Here is a 19,438-nt window from a genome sequence, read left to right on the forward strand (position 1 = left end):
TTGTCACACAAGAACCAGTTTGAACCAGGCTCTACTACCCAACTGCAAGATGAGTTGAATCTTCAATAGTCAAAATGGATTATCATGCACTGAGTACAGTATGAATCCAGAACTCCAAAGTGAGATCAGTAAACTCATGGAAAAAGGAGATTCTTCCTTGGAGGACAATAACCAACTAGCTAAGAGTAACTAATATGCATAAAGAATTATGGAGTAGAAATGTCATTATCATTAGATGTATAATATAGATGAGATGTTATTACAATAAGATATTTGCATAATATCAGCGTCTTCCAACAGATTGCCTATTAATTACAAAGGAGAAATCCAAGAGAGCTCACCCAACCCCATTCATTATGAGGTCGCGTGATACCAGCTCATGTGGGTAATCATGTATTTTCCTTTCCAGCCGTTAGGCCAGTGAATGGGTCTCTGGTATTTTAAAACAGGTTATAGTGGAAATGTCTATAGTGGATGTTGCTTAACTCTACAAATGAAAGATTTCTTTCCTAGCCCGTAAGAATAGTCATTAAACATTTCCAAGCATTTTCATGATACAGACCAAGGGATCAAGATTAGTGTTATCAATCTGAGACAAATGGGTACTGAGTGTCCAAAATATCACCTGCATCAAACTCTTGCCTTCTGCTTCTCTCTACATTCCCTCCAGAATAGTTTTTGGCTAGCCAACGTGTAAATCCTGCAGAGGTTTGTTGTTGCAGATGTTCTTTTATAGGCAGTGGTAGTAACTCCAGAGGTGGGCATGCTATGCTCTACAGCCAAGCTCACTCCCAGCTTCTTAGAAGTTTTTCAACCAGAGAGGTGACTGCCACAAAGTGCCCTGTTCTGTGCTTTAAAAATAAACAGCTTCTGCCCCCAAGGTATTGTATTGCAATACTGGCATTTCGGGTTCTCAGAGGTAAATTAAGGAGAGATGTGGCAGATGGGAGGGATGCCTCAGTCACCACTTAGTGATACTGGTAACACTGTAGGTCCATAGATGATGGACTGGAGGCTGACTGTTGAACTTGAAGATTATCAATAACTTTATGAAGAGCTAACAGGTCATTTTTTTCTGTAGGATTATAAAATGGCAAGATTTAAAATAATAAGTGATATGGAAAATAGTTATAAATAGCATTGTGGATGTTTTAGAAGATATAGTCAGCCAGAACCATAACTAGAAAAAAAAAGAAAAAGCTAAGTAATTGTGTACTTGGATATTGTTGTTGCTGTTGTTATTGTTTTGTTTTCTTTTGAGCTAAGCTCTATCTATCTAGCCCTGGCTATCCTAGAACTTGCCCTGTAGGCTGGCCCTAAACTCATTAGAAATCAACCTGTCTCTGACTCTTGAGTGCTAAGATTAAAGGCATGCAGCAGCACACTGGACAATCTGGCATATTTTTGAAGCCTGTCTAGTGTCAGTCCTTGTTATTCTCTTTTATTAAAAGTAACAAAAAATCCTGTCATGGTAGCACACCTTTAAGCCTAGCACTTGAAATGCAAAGGCAGGTCACTCTAGTGTGCAGAGAGTTCCAGGCCATCTGGACCTACACTCTGCAGCCCTATCTCACAAACGAATACATAAGCATGGCCAGCTCTTAGATGATAGCTATGGATGTAACTGGAAGAATGAAGGGACCTGTTGCCATTTTTATAGTATTCGCTTCTTTTAATAATTAGCTATATTGAAACAAACCTAAGTCAAATTTTGTTGATATGGGAACTCACTAGGCAGTCCCGGCTGGGCTCAACGATTTCCAATGCTGGGGCCATAGGCATGAGCTAACACATGTGGCAATAGTGACAAATTTTAGGTATGGTTGAATGTGCTGTAAGAAGTATATAAAGTGTTTGAGGTATCACAGCTGTGACACAGATCCTTTCCTGTCAGCCCCAAACTTCTCTCATACCCTTTCCCTATCACCAGTACCAGGAAACATGGTCTGCCCTGGTTTGGCACCATGGAACCATCATCATGTAGGGTGTTCTCATCTGGAGTGCTAAGTACACAAGATGGTACATATGGCTCCCCTACACACACTGCTTTCAGGGTCCATCCAGGAGCCCTGTGTACCATAGCATCTTCCATTCTTGATGGGGTTCTAGGTTCTCTCCAGCTAGGCTATCCCACACACGTGATTCATATAGCAGGTAATAGGCATTTATGTTATTTCCAGATTTTAGCCAGTGTGAATATAATCACTAAGAAATTCCCTGCTACTATTGCTTGAGTTCTGGTTTGCAGAGTCACACAGGGATAAGTACAAGCTTTGTTAAATGTGACCTTCAGTAACTGTGAGAAAACCAATGAGAGAGAGCCTACAGGGGCGGAGGGGATGTCTTCATGAGGTAATCAAGCCACTGTGGGTTAGTCTCTGAGCTTTCTACGCCTTAGTCGCCTTCCATCTCTACCTTTCTTGTGGACTGTTATACCATAGAGGTTATTGTTTGTCTTTGTCTAGTCTGAAATCCATCTAGAGTCAAGGCCCACTAGGCCTTATCTTCAGTAGACATGATGCCTCGTATCTATAATGTCTTTCACGTGTAGAATGAAAAACAGTTAGTGGGTCACTTGAACACCTCAGTGGTTCTTAGTTAATTCTTTAGGTTCACTACTACATTATCTCTAGAGTGTTATAAAAAGAGTTTTCCTTCAGCAAAGATAGTTTTATTCTTACTTCTGCATTGAAGTCATTCACTGTGTAACTTATGAATGGATTTCAAATTGTTTATGGCCTTCAGGGTTTTTAAAGTTGATTGTGTTTTGCTCTTTGTTCAGGTCTAAAATGAGATGGTTACATGAAAGAAAATGAGATGTCCTTTCAGATCTAATGGTCTAAGGTTTCTTGAGAAGTTGACCTAATCAGAAAGATCTGATTAGGGGAGAGGACAGTGGAGGGCTGGCAGAGGGGAAGGAAGTCAGAAAACGGTATTGCACCTCGCCTTCTTCCATGGAAACATCATATATACCCTCTCAAGTAGAGTGCAGTTGGGGGAGGGCAGAAGAACAGAGCTGAGTTAGCCTGTGGTTCTTTGTTTAGTCAGCTCGGAATGCCACTTACCAGGCAGCTTCTAACTGCTGGGACTTATGTTGGGAACGGTGGTGAGTCTGTCCTTGGCATCATGCAATGTCTGTCTGACTGTCATCACTGTTGGCAGTGCCCCTTTCCCTTCTCTGACACAGTCAACAGGGAGTCTTGGAGTCATCTCATTTACACATCTCTAGCCCCTGTCCTGTGCTCAGACTTGGCTATGGCTGTTCCGTGGAAGAGTACAGAAGGCTCTCATGTCAGCCCTTTCAGGCTCAGGACTATGGCGTGCAGTACTCCAAAGTGCTCAACTAGTGTGAGCTCTCTGTTCTAAGACCTTAAAAAGCGTTGCCTGCTTACAGAGACGTGAACAGATCCTCCTGCTTCACCTAAGGGCTTATTGCCTCCCTCTCTTGCCTTCCTTTTCCCTCCAGTTCTCCCTCATCTCGGTCCTGAAACTTAGAGCTTAAGAACATCCAGTCATTTAGCATCCACTGCCTATTTTTTATGTTCTGAGTCCTGACTGGGTTTAGGGTAGAGAAAATTTAAGATTTTAAAGGAAACAGATATGTAAACTGATAACAAATGTATGGCATCACTATAGGGTAGACGCAGAACATACCAAGGTCACCCAGGGCAGAATAGTTGATTTGGAAGAGACAGGAGAAAGAAGGGTAGAATTTTAAGGTTTTCACAAGAGGGCTAGTACATACCTATCATATAGGGGCTGGCTGGGTGGGCCAGGACACTCCAAGAAGAGGAAGAAACATGTGCAGTGATCCTTAGCCAGAAAATACGTGGTGTGAAGGGGGAGGCAAAAGTAGGCTCGTCTGACTACCCATTTGTTGCGATATACTAGTTTGGAACTGAGTGTGAGACAAGCCCTTGGAGCACATCCAGGGGGTGTTGTTGTTAGAAGTTCCAGAAGGGACCTTATTTCACATTTAGCATGGACCCCTGATGGTTCCATTTGAGTGAGGTGTGGGTGTATTTTCATTCTGGAGCTTTACACTACAACACTACCACACGCATTGACCAATCTCAGTACAGACTTTCCTTATGTTGCCATATAATTAGAAGCCAGTGAATTGAAGTTCCACAGCGGTACGTAGACTGGTCGTGATAGCTTTATGGAACTGTTTATTTTTAGTTTGGCAAAGGCTAGGCAGTAAATATCTCAATTAGTAAACTAAAGCAGCATGGATGAGAGATGCCCACAAGGACATCAGAGCTGCAAATAACTGAGTCCCTAATTGAAGGAAACCCTCGTCTTGTTTCTCATAGAGCTTGAAGAACCCACCCAGCAAGGGTTCAGACGTGCTGTGCAACGTGAGCACGGTGTCGATGTGACAAGAGCCGTGCTCCCCTCAGCCTCAGCTTGTTTAGGAAGTTCCTCTCTGGGTGGGGATGTAGCTGAGTAGGTAAAGTGCCTAACATGCACAAAGCCCTGGAGTGCCTGTGCCCGGCACTTCACAACACTGGGCATGATGGTGCATGTGTCTAACCCAGCACTCAGGGTAGAGACAGGAGGGTCAGAAATCCAAGGTACTCCTCAGGGACGGAGCAAGTTTGAGGCCACCCTCCCTGCAGGAGATCAGTCTCAACAAAATGAAATAACAAAAAGAAGTTTCTCTCGTAAAGAGAGCCACCAATAGGATGTTGTCTTCATGCTGCAATTCTGTCAGCGTGACCCAAAAGGAGATTTTACTATGAAGAGATGAGGGGAGTAGCTCCTCTTCACATTCCTGTCCATTCACGGTGTGCAGCCTGGTGTATGAAAGTTCTTAATGAAAGCAGGCATGTGGCGCGGGCCTCGAAACAGCCTCTGCCAGTGTCTCTGAAGGTATATCTTACATCTTGGAAGAAAACCAGAAGTAGTCTACGAGGCTTAGTTTTAAAGTAAAATTCCCCAAGACTAAGAATTAAGTCACGTTCTTCTTAGAATTTCACAGTCTTAGGAAATAGCGACCATCCAGAAGATGCAAGATTGATGATAATACAAGACAGAAAGAATAGAAAGAAAGCATGTGTGCTGTGAAGATGCAGAGCCAGGGCTGGCAAGGCGGCTCCTCAGGGAAAGGTGCTTATGAGGGAAAGTCTAAAGGCTCCAGTCCTGTCCCCAGCCCCACAGGGCTAAAGGAAAAAACCCAGCTCGCGCAAGGTGCTCTCTGATCTTTACACCTGCGCATTGGCATGTGTGAGCACACACACACACACACACACACACACAAATAAAAAATAATCAGGTTCAAAATACAGGTGTTTCATTGTTATGATTTTGTTTGAATTTTTAAAACGCCACCCTTCAGCCTGTCTGGACTTCTGTGTGTATGGCACACTGTGTAGAGAGTCCTTTGGACTTTCTCACTCCTGCAGGATGGGGAGACTACAGAAAGATTAGCTTCTGCTGCTTCAGTTCACTACCTGTCTGCAGTCTGTGGTCTGTGGGGGAGTGATGGAGGGCCGTGCACCTGCAGATTATGCCTCTGTCTGTCTCCTCTCTGTTTTGCAGACTGGAAAAAGATAGCATTCAGCAAAGCTTTAGCAACGACGCAAAGGCCCAAGCCCTTCAGGCCCAGCAGAGAGAGCAGGAGCTGACACAGAAGATACAGCAAATGGAGACGCAGCACGACAAAACTGGTGGGTGGTAGGGAGAGATTAGAGCCTGGGCACTTGCTCACAAGCCAGGCCCACGCCTTACTGTGAAATGACATCAGGAACACCTGTAACCTTTGGCTGGCCGAAGGGAGCAGATGCTAACTACACCGGAGATTCCGAATTACATATTAGTTAGCGTTTAAAAGAGAAAATGGGAAGTATTGCCCACTGTCTGTTGACTTCAGAGTGCTGCTCTCACATCTGTTGCACCATCTGGATTATGAGTTTATTTACCTGTGTTCAAGAAACGTAAAGCTGAGAGAGACCACAACAAAGTAGAAAAACAAAGGGCTTGTTTTTGGCTGGGTTTTCAGGCACACATGTTATATAAAGAAAATAGCATCAGGAGCTCTGCGGGAAATGCTCTGAGCTTACAGTTAGAGTCTCCTGAATAGCATTGAACAGTTCCCACAGTACACACATTATAGCTACTCTAAAAGCCTAATGAGTTTGCTTCAGCATCCAAACTGGAGAAAAGCTTTAGCCATTAATCGGTTCTTAATTCACTGTCGCAGCTGGATGTAATTCAGTGGCTCCAAATTGATATGTTCCTTTATTTAATCTTTGCAGCTTCGAACATTTTTAGCATTTGTATGATTTCCCCACCTCCCCCAATGCAGTCGAGAGTGATGCTTAATCCTCTGCATTCGTCAGCTTCTCAGAACTGCTGTTAAAATTCACTAATACAAGGCATTGACCACAGCTGGCAGCTTGGCCCCGAATCGCCATCTTTCATCACGTTGGCACTACTCTGCAGACTGAGTTGGCCAGTAACTCTTTACCTTTAATTTGAAAGTAAAATGCACTTTGAAAATAGGCAGTTTGATGTGTGCAGTCAGAGTGTTATGTAGTTCCTTTCGCTTTTGAGTTGTGTGTTCACAGACAGTGTTAGTCACAACAAGACAGTGTCAGCCATTATAATTCCACACCACATACTCCACGCTGATTGTACCATTAAAACAAAAGTTTAATTGATCCAGTCTCTTCCAGAAAAAATGTTGCTTAATTTTAGAGCCTTGATTTATTTAGCTTTGTATGCTGTATGCTCCCCTCCACCCAGAACATTAGCGAAATTGAAAAGGAAAAAATTATTTACAGATGAATTTCACAGGATTTAATGCATATTGTATATAAGGATATGGTAAAAAATGATTTCACCTCTTGGTAACCTGAAGTTCTTTAAATGATTTATTTACTTATAAAAGTCAGCTGTCATGATGCCTCATGCAGAGAATTTCTTGTTAGCATTTAGCCAGAAGAAATGAAAAAAAAAAAAATCCAGAAGATTTTGTAGGTTTTTTTGTTTTGTTTTGTTTTTTTGGTCTTTTTTTTTTTTTTGGTTTTGTTTTTGTTTTTTGGTTTTTGTTTTAACTAACACAAAGAGAAATTCATAGGAGAAATTGTGCTTGGCCCATGGTTAGTAGAATCCTGGACCAAGAGTTTGGGCAGGACCTGAGAGTTGGGAAAGGTTTTAACTGTTAAAATCATCTTTAAGATCTTTTATTTTGCAAATGGACACACAAATCACACTCTCTTTAGTCTCCGGCCAGATCATTATTGAAACACACACTGTGAAAGTATGATAAAATTTCTAAGGACAGTTGTGTATTCGAGTACAAGTATTGTATTGTGCACAAGACTGGAGCGTGTGCAAGCTCAAAGGGGGTAAAACATGGGCGGATAAGAACCTCAAGCACCAAGTGCGGCGTAGCAGAGAATTCCTCGGTTTTAATTTCGAATTATCTGGCTGTGAGAATTTTTGACACTGTTTATAGTAAAATTGTCAAAATAAAAATATAATATCTTGCATACTTCAAAGATATAAGCATTTATGACTTCATTTGAGATATTTGACAGTTTATGAGCATGCTAAAATGTTACACAAGCTGATAGGATCAAAATTGTTCCTGGTATACAAGTTTATTATGAAAATAAATATCTCAGAAAACTCAGTGTCCCACCAGATGACAAGTCCTTCGCTTAGGACACTGGCAGTGACCTGTTGGATCTAGGCAGGGCACAGTGATCTAAAGCACATTAGCTCTGTGTATTGGAAGTGTTGCAGAGCAAAGCCACAGATGTCTCACATTGGTGGGTTATTGTTATTTCTAGAAAGTGAACAATATTTACTGCTGACCTCCCAGAACACATTTCTGACAAAGTTAAAAGAAGAATGCTGCATGTTAGCCAAGAAACTGGAAAAAGTCTCACTAAAGAGCAGGTAGGTAATTGGGTAACATTATACATTATCTTTAGAATACTTTTACTTGATAGCTAAAATTTAGCCTTAAAGTTGCATTTTTACTCTACCATATTTAACACTAAAATGCACCATGTGTTGATGTAAATTTTCTGTAAAACCAGGTTTCTCTGTATGCATATTTTTGTGATTGTCCATCTAGACAACCTTTCTGTCCCAAGGAGAGACTCCAGGGCCTTGTGTGTGATAAGCAAGCACTCTATTCCCAAGCTATTCCCTCAACCCAGCTGCAATATTTTTTTCATGGTTATGTATGCGTACTTGGCTTTTTATAGTGTTTATAACTTAAAACCATGAAAATCAGGAACAAAGACCAAAATAACCATTAGCATAATAAAGAATACAAATAAGTCAAGCAGTTCTACAATCTTCTGTTGATGTAGGTAATGATTTTTTTTAGTCTATTTCCAAGTTTTTCAGGAATGCACAAAAGCTGTCTTTAGGGCCAGTCATTTGGGACACTGAGGGAGGAAACATGCTTGATATAATACATACTTAACTTTCACAGCAGCATACAAAAGGAATTAGCTTTTTTTACATATGAAAAAAAGCATAATCGTTTGGATAGCTTGTGGGTAGGAGAGTTAGAGTCCTGGTCTACCGATTGCTGTTACCAATGTGTAGAGCCTTTCTTACAGCCATGGTATTTATATCTGCTGTTAAAGAAAGTTCAAGCTTACTGGATATAGACACATGCACCTGCAGTCTCAACTACTCAGCAGGCTAAGGCAGGAGAATTTCTTGAGCGGAGGAGTTCTATGCCAGCCTAGGGCATCAGAGCAAGAGTCTGTCTCTTAAAAGAGAAGAAAGGAAAGGAGAGGCGAGTATTGCTCAGGCACAGAATTAATTATTGGAGAGGCTAGGGAGGAAAAAATTAACCTTTAAATTCCTGTAGAAAAGTAGACATTCTTGGGATGTAATTGTGACACTGAGAGCTGGAGCTAACCTGTAATATGTGCCTGGGCCCTTATTTTCCTTCTTTAAATTAATCCGTCTTACACGATACTAGTCTAGTGAACTTGAACCTCCGTACCCCTCAGTCCTGACTGCTACTTTGTACACTAAACATGCTCCCTCATATCTGACACATAGATGGCACCCAATGCATATTTATTGAATGAATGATAAATGAACAGGAAAACAGGTGTGGTGCTATCCTCCACATGCTGGTCTGACTTCTGGTGCCAGCCTGTTCCTTTGTGGGTGACAAGCACTATTTAGGAAAGAACTCTTTGGGATTTAGAAGGAACTGGATTAGAATCTTGGCCTGTCAGTCATTTTGCTGTATATGTAACCTTGACCATGTTGCCCAGTCTCCTTAAACCTCAGTTTTGTAAAAGTGCTTCTAAGGCCATGTTACAGGAGTTACAAGTCCATTTAATGACAGGAATGAGAAGCATGAGCGCGTGTGCGCACACACACACACAGAGTCACCCCTTGACAACCTCAGAGTGTTGGTTGCAGGACTTACACCACACCCAAATCCACAGATGACAAATGCTCACATTTGTAACATAAAACAATGTAGGAGTTATATAGAACCTGCTCATATGTTCCCACATATTTCATTTTTTAAATTTTATTTTATATTTCTGTGGTGTTAGAAATGGAGCCCAGGACCTACATGTGCTGTCTAGCAGCCCAGCATTGAGCAGCACCCTAAGTCCTCTGCCACATATTGAAATTATCTCTAGGTTACCTATAGTGCCTAATATGATACAAATCTATGTGATTAGTTATCAAACTGTACTGGGTGAAAACTAACCACAGGAAAATAGTGTGCTCAGTATAGCCCCAGCATTTCCATCTGTAGTTGGCTGGGCTGCAGAGGACCCCACAGCTGGGGAATGCAGCTGCAAGCCCCCGGCACAGTGCTTGCTCACCCCACATTAAGGAACAGGGGCTGCTCTCGCAGCACATGCAAACTTCCCTAACTGGGCGAGATAAGAGTAACATCTTCTAATGAGCAAAGTCTGTGATGAAAATATGTAGGGCTAGCCAGAGCCCAGGACAGGTGGAGCTCATGCCTTAGTGGGTCAGGCTGTAACACCTGGTTCTGAATCTGCAGGATTAAAATAGTAACATACAGCGTTCTCTGAGTTCTTCAAGGCTCAGGCCTTCCAAGTAGTGAACACGCCATAAATTGTATGTTTCAAAGTTGTGCATCACAAGACGGCAGCAGAGGCAGAGAGGTTGTTGAGGGCTTGTTCTTGTGTGCTTTCCTTTCTCCGCAGCCCTCCTCGTTTCTCCCCGGTTCCTAAGCTCACCCTCTCCTTCATGCCCACTTGACATTCTATTGGATGTTACCTTCTGCTGTGAAACTACCTATAAGTCCCCAAAGGCTCAGATTTTTTTTTTAAATATGAAGCATCATGTAATAAGACCTATCACCTCTGGACATGCTTCTGTGTGCTCTGTGCCAAGCTCTTGGGGTAAATCATTTCTGCTGGCCTTTGAGGTTGAAAGTTCTCTCACTGAGAATATCCAGTCTCCAGAGGAATTATTTAATCCATGTAGTGATTTTGGTTCAGGTTATTATCAAAGTACTGTAGTAAGGTTTTAATAAAAATAAAGCATGATATTTTTGGTTGATAAAAAGATATTTCCTCCTTTCCTTGCTAAAATTTCTGTAAGCCTTTTGTGTTATTCAGAATGCCACACTAAACAAATGGATTCAAAGCATTGAAAATGTGCTTTTTTACTTACAGATGTAGGCATTTGACTAGAGTTTGTGAGGAGTCACTGGAGAAGCACACAGTGTGGGCTCACCATGCCCACGTAGCCTGCTTCCTCTCAGGCTCCTGCAAGGATGCTCTCAGAAAATGTATTATAATTGTATGCGAGTGCGTGTGTGCCTCTGTGTGTGTGTGTGTGTGTGTTTCCCCCTAAGTAAACTGTACGTCGTGTTATGACAATGACGACTGTGTATGCCTCCGTAGCCATCAGCCCAGTACTTAGCAGTGTGTGTGCTCCATACTGTGCAAGTGGTGGTGCCTGAACCCCCGGGGTTGGGAATGGCATGTCCTATTTTAAAATGAAGACTGGCATCCTGGTTCATACCATGCATCTTTTATAGCTAGTTTTTGACCATCAGGCAAAATAATTAATTTCATTTTGTTTTTAATTGGCACGAGGCAGACATTCTGGCTGGTTTTAGTTGAACATAAAGTTTAGCCACCCATTCCCTCCGTATTCTGTAGTACTCTGAGAGCTTATATAGTTACAAAGCTACTGGGGGAGATAGATGAATATACTTCAATATCTTTGATACAATTTATTTTTCTTTGTCAAAGTAAAAGAAGTAAGTATTGTCCCTAGACATTTGGAAAATCCACATTAAAATGTTAGAGGCACGGTTTGCACTGGGATCTAAAAGCTGTTCTGGGACAACCTAGGGAATTTCCGGCACTGGTTGAAGATGAGCCTAAGCCCACACCGAGTCAGTGCATGTTGGAGATGAAGCGGGCTTGCCCTCTCTCTCCTCACACGCTGGAAGGCCAGGAAGGAGTGCAGACCTGGCTCTGTGGAATTTTGCTTCTCTTCATTTTTCCTGTCATTGTGACTCGCTGGGTTGCTAGGCCTGTGGATTGATGTCTAGCACTGCCCATTGTGTATTCGTGATTTGCGTTTTGTAATTAAGAGGAACAATGGGAGTCCATGGGGTCTCGTTATATATAATGGTTGGTTTAATTTGTTTCACTTCTATCTTGTTAATTGTAAATTGATCATTAAGATTTGAATTCTAATCTGTCACCAGGGTTGTGAGTATTGAGCTAGAGTAATGATCCTGGTTTTAATCACTGATGATGAGAAACAAATTTTATAATTTTGGTACATATTGCAGTTCATATATTTTAACACTGTATTTTATGGTGTTATAAATATTGTTAAATGACTTTTAGTGTAGTTTTACTATGCGGACTATAATGTATAAATTATATTACTGTTTTGGCAGCAGTAGGTATCCAACTGTGTGAGTGTAATTGAAGTAAAAGAACAAACACCCGGTTGAACTATTTTTTTTCCCTTGCATGTTTAGGGGATGTTAGGTTGAGCTACTACAAAAATTGTATTCTACAAAAGGAAGCTGACATCGGCCTTCTGTTAATTGTTACCAAAAGTCAAACCACAATCCAAAAGAATAAAAAATTAAGGTGTCACATTTTTCCTTTAAAAGCAATTATCATTGTAATCTGAATTATTGTAGTAAAATGTCTTCCATTCATGCAAATGCAATTACACACTGTAGCTGCTACGTAAAATGCAGGGAAAGTTCGTGCTTCTGCAAAGACAGAAATTTCCTACATTTCTACGAACTGAAGTCGTTTTCCCTGTTCCATGGGAGTGGATGAGTGTGGCTCTCTGTTTGCTTTTTTCACTTTGCAAACCACTAGTTGTATCAAGATATTGTCAGCTCCATCCAAATAAAGAATGATGGATACACACTACAGCGGGACTATACTGTATGACAGAAGCTGCCGTTGTAGAGAAAGGGGAAAGCCAGACATACAACACAGAAAGGATTGCTACAGTAGCACATATGCTAGTAGTCTGCACTTGAAAATAGCATTAATATTTTTGTGCTTATTAAAGACACCTCACTGTAGGGAATCATAAAGAAGAATTAGGAAACATTTACCTGTGGCATTGCTCTCTTAAGCTAATCACATGCTTCTTGTCAGTCATTTCTATGTGTATGTAAATGTGTCATGTAAAGTGTCTTCTATCATGATAGGTACAGAATCTGTGCAGTTTTACAGTTGATTTCTACTGTCCCCTTAATAAACACTTTTCTTAGTTAGTACTCCAGACAAAATCATAGTTGCATCATTTGTTTACATAATAACTCACTAGAAGTTTATGACATTTCCAACTCTTAACTGTAAGAGCCATAATACAATTCTATCTTTGTACGTTTTAGTGATTCTTTTACTAGACATGCCTAAAAGGGAGTTGTTGCTTCACAAGCCAGACACACTTTTTAAGGCTACTAATGTGTGCAATTTTGCCAAGTGTTGAATTAAATTCTTTTTAGTACATATGTTCCTATGTAAATATGTGACAGCAAAAAGTGAAATATTCAAACAAAGAGTGAGTGTGAGCATCAGCTGCCCAGTAGGTGGAACTGCCCCTTGAGAGCTCGGCAGTTTTCAAATACAGAAAAGGATGGACAAATGAAAGGGAAAACGTCTACCACCGGGAAGTGATCAGTATTGTCACTTTGATGCATGCTCAAAGTAACTTAATTGTAAAATAGAATTGCATTGTGCATGCTGATATTTAATGTTTCCCCTTTCTTATCAAAATGTTATATTGTAGGTAAATAAATAAGACTAACAAATAGCCATATTATCAGAATCTTATCTGCTATCATTTCAGCAAGATAGCTGGTGTCCTGAAGACAAAATTCTGGATAAAGTTTCCACTTATTGGGTGAAAACCAAGTTTCTCTCTATAGGTAGCGCTGCAGTGAATCTAAACATAAACATATGGCTTTTCAAACATGTGGGGTTTTTTTATATGTAAGCATTTTATATTTTGATATTATAAAGTCTAATTTTATTTGCAAATGGCACCATTCGTCTTAGCAGCAGCCTAAGAATAAGTGCTGGTTCTTTTCCATGGGTGTTATTCTTTTCCTAATTTGGTTTAAGGATATTTTTTCCTTTTGGCATTTATTTCAGCATATGCATTAATATAGTTTAGAATATTAACTATGCTAGTTTTTGAACAAATAATTAAAATATTATTAAGGCTTCTAGATTACTTTTGTGTTGGGTGTGATTTTGAATGGATGCATTTGTACCAGGAGAGACAACTGCAGAGTGAGTACCTGACCTTCTTGGTGGTCCTGTGCATCTCTAATTACAGCACTCAGGAGGCAGAGGCAGTAAGTTCAAGGCTAGCCTGGTCTACAGAATGAGTTCTATGACTGCCAGGACTACACAGAGAAACCCTGTCTTGAAACACACATACCCACAGATACCCATAGATGGGAGGGGCAGGAGGGGGTGTATTCTGTCTCACCTGCAAACTGTAAGAAAGGTGAGACATACAGCATAGTCCAGAAGGTCAGACTCTAAGGGGAAACAGAGGTAGTTTCAAAGCCTGCTGAGCTGTGGAAAGAGAAGGTCCTGATCTGAGTGAGCTGCCTTCAGATGCTTGTGAGCAGGAGAATGGCATAGGGAGTGAGGTGGACTGCCTCTGCTGGCACAGCGCTCTTTGGGATGAATAGTTTGTGGGGTGAGATCTCCCTTAGCAAATCCAAAGCCTTCCCTATAAAGCAGAGGACAATGGGTGGCCTTGTTTAAGGAAGCACTCCTTTCTGGGAGTTTTATATCAAAAGTGTTACTAACTTAAAAATTACTCATGATGTGGAGAAATTAAAACTGTAACTTCTAACTGATAAGAAAGTAGGCATGAGGAAGTGCCATCAAAGCTGGAAATTTAATTTTTAAGAGACACAACGCCTCTTAGATATCTTTCTTATCTTTTTTTTTTAAGAGTTGATTTTTTTTTTTAAAGAGTTGGGATTGTCACCTGAGACACTGAATGCATAGTTTATGTCCTGGAAGACCTCAGCTGTTACCACAGGAAACATCTGTTGGTTCTGGTCTCAATGTAGGCCACCTTCCTCTCTTGTTATAGCGCCGACTGGGCGCAGTATAGGAGCAAAGTGGAAAGAGGACAAGGAGGTTACCTTTCAGAATACAGACTTGTATGGTAGCACCAGTTTCCCCATTATAACTAGATCCCCAGTGTGACCTCCCAGAGCTCTCCAGTGCTGTAACTGGAGTCTCTAGGATGTAATATTATCCTTCTACTAGTCATTTCGAATTTTTTGAAATCTTTTTGATATAAAATAACTTTTCTTTTACTTCTATGTCTTAAGTATAGAGTATAAGATTATACTAAGGTTTATACAATAAAAATACATTCTAGTAAGGTGTATTTCAACTACTTTGTCTCTGTTCTTATCCTCTCTAGATCACAAATAGTTCGACTCAGTCAAGAAAAAAGATACTTGTGTGACAAGCTAGAGAAGTTACAGAAGAGAAATGACGAACTGGAGGAGCAGTGCATCCAACACGGGAGGGTGCACGAGAAGATGAAGGAAAGGTAAGGTGGGGCTGTGACCCAGGATGGCTTGGTTGCATGCTGAGGGTGTTGACATCATAAACAGGAGAGTCCCTGTGGAGTAAGTAGAAATTAGGATTGCTAAAGTAACCGGGTATATGTTCAACACCTAATGGTTCCCTGTAGCTTGCTTCTGAGATTTGGAGTGTTCTCACTGCATGCAGAGAAAGGCACACATTCTCTTCTACTATTTTTAAAAGACAATGGATTCAGCTTACTCAAGCACACTGGTGAGACCATCCCCCTTTAAAGTGTACATTGACAGTATTCTAGCATAACTGAATTTCAGACCCCTCCTCCTAGCTCTTAGGCTCTAATATACCATGCATAAGAAAATACGTGCAGATGAGCTGGAGTTGGTTAGGCCTTAGCCGAGGCTGTGGTGTGCAAATGAATGGGCTCTTTTAAGTGGTAGTTCTTTAAGCAACTAGGTGAGCATGTCTGAGCTTCCTTGTCTACCCACATAATAATGGTTAATGTGATAATGGTTTTATCACAAGATGGAGTTAGCTGCTGGCTCATAGTAATCACCTACAAGGTGCCATCCGAGGTGACCACTCTCTTCTCCAGAGACAGACATTCAGGTCACAGGGAGCGATGGATTTGTCATTTATGGTGTATGTGGTAAGGTTGAAACTCAAATCTTGAGTGGTTGACTCCAAATTCCATTTCCCTTTTGTGCAGTATTTTCTTGGCACTTTATTTTATTGTAATAAATATACTCCTCTTTTATGGATATGCCATTTCTAAACTCTGGTGATAGAGTTGCCCCAAATAAAGTCTATGTATTTTGTAGTAACTGTGATTAGATTTCTATAGACTTGGACTTGCCTTCTGAGAATCTGTCAGCTTTCTCGTGGAGATATCATCATGGCTTTCAAGTTCCTATCTCTACTCCATCCCTAAGAGACCTGTGCCTTCTCTGTCTCCATTTTTATACTTAGGAGAAAGTGGAAGTGTATATCGATCACACTTTCTTAAGCTTAAGGGAATGACACTGGAGGAGATAGTAGGCTGTATGTCAGACCTTGATGATTCCCTTTGTTAAGTAGGGGGGATCGACCAGAATGTGGGCTGCCATCCCCGGCCAGTGTGTTAAAGTACAGGTAGATAATAAGAAAATGCAAGAAGTATTTTAGCCTGAAAGCACACCCTTTACCCTGGTATATGCATTTAGCTCATAAAAGGCATGCATGTTCACCATTTCATGCACGTTAAGACAAACCTGGAAAGGGGCTGCTATTGTCTTCTTCATCTCCACTGTAAAACTAAGGCCTTTAGAAAGAAACACGCCAACTAGAGGGAAGAGAGCAAACAAATGATTGATCTCACCAACAAGTATTGGTTGATTGCCACTATGTGTCATGTGCTACTAGGTCTCCATCACAAGCTGGGACTAAAACAGCAAAGCTGATGTGGTCCCTTGGTGGAACTCACATGTTTTTAGGAAGCTGAACTTAGGAGATAAGTCTAGACTGGAGATAGAAATTTCCCTTGGCTTTGGGGGAATGATTGAAACCTTGGAGATAAATGGGTCACCAGGAGGAAACCATAAGAAGTAAGAAAGGGCTACTTCCTGACCCTCAGGAGCAACCACACTTTTTAAAGATAATTTTAAAAGTGGACAAAAGAGATACTACTGCCACAGAGAAGCCTGGGCAGTACCTGGGAAGGACTGCTATTCATCCCAGTGCTAAGACTGCTCTGGGAAAGAGGAAGCACTCAGCAGACGTTAGCCATGCAGCAGGACAGAGAGCCTCTGTTGGCCTTGGTAAGGTGCACATTGCCAGTCAAGTTAGCCAGAGCAATGTTGGTGGAGAGTAGGTGCAGACAGTAGCTGATCTGAAGATCCGAAGTAGCTGTTTACCACTTTTTCATGAGATGAGACCCAAGGAAACCTAGGAAGGCAGAGCGGCCAGCTCCAGAAGGGTGTACACAGGAGGCGCATGCAGTTCCGAGCAAAGAGCTCTTTGGCTGAAGTAGGAGTCGATGCAAACTCACTGAAAAATATTGTTAGAAAGATCAACAAAGTTTCAGTAAACAAGAAAGAAAGATTTTCTTCTTGAGTGACTATAGTCTTGAAAGTCCATGATAAAATTAACGTTTTTGTCTTTGGTTTTTTTCTGTTTTAAACCAAATACCTAGTTCTGTGTTCTTATCTAGAAACCAAACAGGATGCACACACACCCCTGGGTTTGGTAAAGGACTGAGGCCAGGTCAATAGAGTCCTGTTGAGTGCTGCCTCCCCTCATGTGGCCACACTCTCTCCCCAGCCCCAGCCCCTGACTCTGCTGTCAGTGGGACCATCTGTGGCTCTTTCCCCACACTCTGTCTCTGTCCCCAGCCCCAGCCCCTGACTCTGCTGTCTGTGGCTCTTTCCCCACACTCTGTCTCTGTCCCCAGCCCCAGCCCCTGACTCTGCTGTCAGGGGGACCGTCTGTGGCTCTTTCCCTTCAGATAATAAGTGAGCAGTTTAAGCAGTGTGCATAATGGCATTGGAGCTTCTAGTTGAAACAGACGAGCTAATAATGAGTTTATATTTGGTAATTCTGTAAACCAGGAGATTCTCTGTATGAAATCCTCACATTCTGTTTTGCTAAAGTAAACTTCATTCAAAAGCCACTGTTAAAATAGAGAATATATTAGATTTTATATAAGCCAACATTTTGATTTTATAGAAGACTATTCACATTTTTCCAGGAAATACTTAGAACCTAAACCTCAAATTATAATCTGCAACTCATCATTTTCAGACAAAAGATGAATACTATAAACGTGTCATATTATACATTCAGAAAACAAAAATTCTAGAAAAAATATACAGCTATTTTAATTTATTTGATTCTGTAGTATGGATTTAGTTTCATCTTGACATTTTAAGATATATGTTGATGCTAAAATGTATGTATGTTATTAGCCAAACATGACATTTTTCTTATTTAATTAATATATTAAGTGGTACATATATATGCATATATAGTAACATAATTTTTGAGATAGTAAATTTTAATGTAAGTCTCTACATTTATGTTTATTTTAAATGAAATCTTTTACTTGGAAGTTCCCTGCTTATGCTTTCATGCCATATAAGGGAATAGTTTAGCAATTTCTACGAGAATTCTCAAAGCTGGGTTTCTACAAAAAGGGTTTGAGAGAAGTCTGAGGATGCTGAGTTAGGGAAAGAGGCAAGGTTGTGAAGTTTCTGAGAAGCAACAGCTGTCTAACTACCAGGCATTAAGCAGGGATTAATCCTGGACTTAAGAAGCCCCTTCCCCAACCCTGCAATTGCAGGAGGCCCTGATGGCTTTACTGCTGTGGTGAGAATGAGGTAAGCCCAGGCCAGAGCTGTACACTCTACAGGTAATGGGGATCTCCTCTGTTCCATACCGTGTTCACCAAGGGATTCACAGGGGTGACTCCCTCGCGACTCTACTGTGCTCACTACCATGGGTAGAGAACACTTCTGTGTACATGGACTTGGGAGCCAGCCACCTTTGTACACTCCATCAAACGCCTCGGTAATCATGGTAGAAGAAGAAAGGAGACTTTTTGGTTCACAGTGTTAAAGGTTTCTGTCCAAAGTCCACTGATCCTGTTGCTTTGGACCTGATGCCGCCCTGGTCAAAGCTGACAGAGAAAAGATGCTTACCCCTTAGTGGTTCTTCAGTAAGCTTTTCATTGTTGTGACAAGACGCCTGAGGACACAACTTAAAGAGAAAGGCTTATTTTGGATCCTAGTTTCTGAGGCTTCGGTCTGTTTCTGGCTAGTTCCATTGCTTTGAGGATGAGGCAAAGTTGGATACCATGAGAGAATGTACCTGAGCAAAACTCTTCATCTCTTAGGGTTAAGAGGCAGAGAAGGCCAGAGCCTGAGGCAAAACATAGCTGTCAAGGACATGGCCCTCAGTAACCTACTCCCTATACAGAAGCCTACCCACATAGTCTGGTCTGCTGTGCACTAATCCTTTGGTGAGGTGTGTGCTCTCCTCTGGCCAGTCACCTGGCGGTAGCACCACCAGGTAGTCCTTAAGCTTTCAACACATAAGCATCTGAGAACCCTTCACATCTAAATTTTAACAGTGAAGAAGTTGAGATGGGAATGAAAGGGAGGCCGAGGAGCCCCATCCTCCTGACGGTGGGCCTCTTGTGACATGAAGGGCCTCTCAAGAGGCCTCACTTCATGGACTGCCAATCTGGCACAGTACTGAGTAGCCATGGTACAGCTCACTGTCTCCTAGGAGGTCACTCTGGGCTCCTCCAAGGCTTCTACAAAGCACAGGGAGAAGATGAAATGAGGTTCTTAGGGGCTTGGCCTCCATTGGCCACCTGGGAAGGACTTCCTGTCTCTGAC

The 19,438-nt window shown here is 41.4% G+C and overlaps 1 protein-coding gene across 4 annotated transcripts in view; it reads left to right on the forward strand.

Moving 5' to 3' along the window:
* Nucleotides 1-19,438, forward strand: part of Sdccag8 (serologically defined colon cancer antigen 8) — a 194,770-nt gene that overhangs the window by 114,403 nt on the left and 60,929 nt on the right. For 3 of the 4 annotated variants that reach the window (XR_004123667.1, XR_004123668.1, XM_031390771.1), the window contains exons 14-16: nt 5,545-5,672; nt 7,803-7,911; nt 14,938-15,069. Coding sequence is in view for 1 of the 4 variants with exons in the window: in XM_031390771.1 (XP_031246631.1) it covers nt 5,545-5,672; nt 7,803-7,911; nt 14,938-15,069 (369 nt within the window). In the remaining 3 variants the exon portion in view is untranslated. The remainder of the gene's footprint in view (nt 1-5,544; nt 5,673-7,802; nt 7,912-14,937; nt 15,070-19,438) is intronic. The other variant, XR_004123669.1, reaches the window with a different exon arrangement.

This window comes from Mastomys coucha, unplaced genomic scaffold (genome assembly GCF_008632895.1).
Source record: "Mastomys coucha isolate ucsf_1 unplaced genomic scaffold, UCSF_Mcou_1 pScaffold1, whole genome shotgun sequence".
Classification (NCBI taxonomy): Eukaryota; Metazoa; Chordata; class Mammalia; order Rodentia; family Muridae; genus Mastomys; species Mastomys coucha.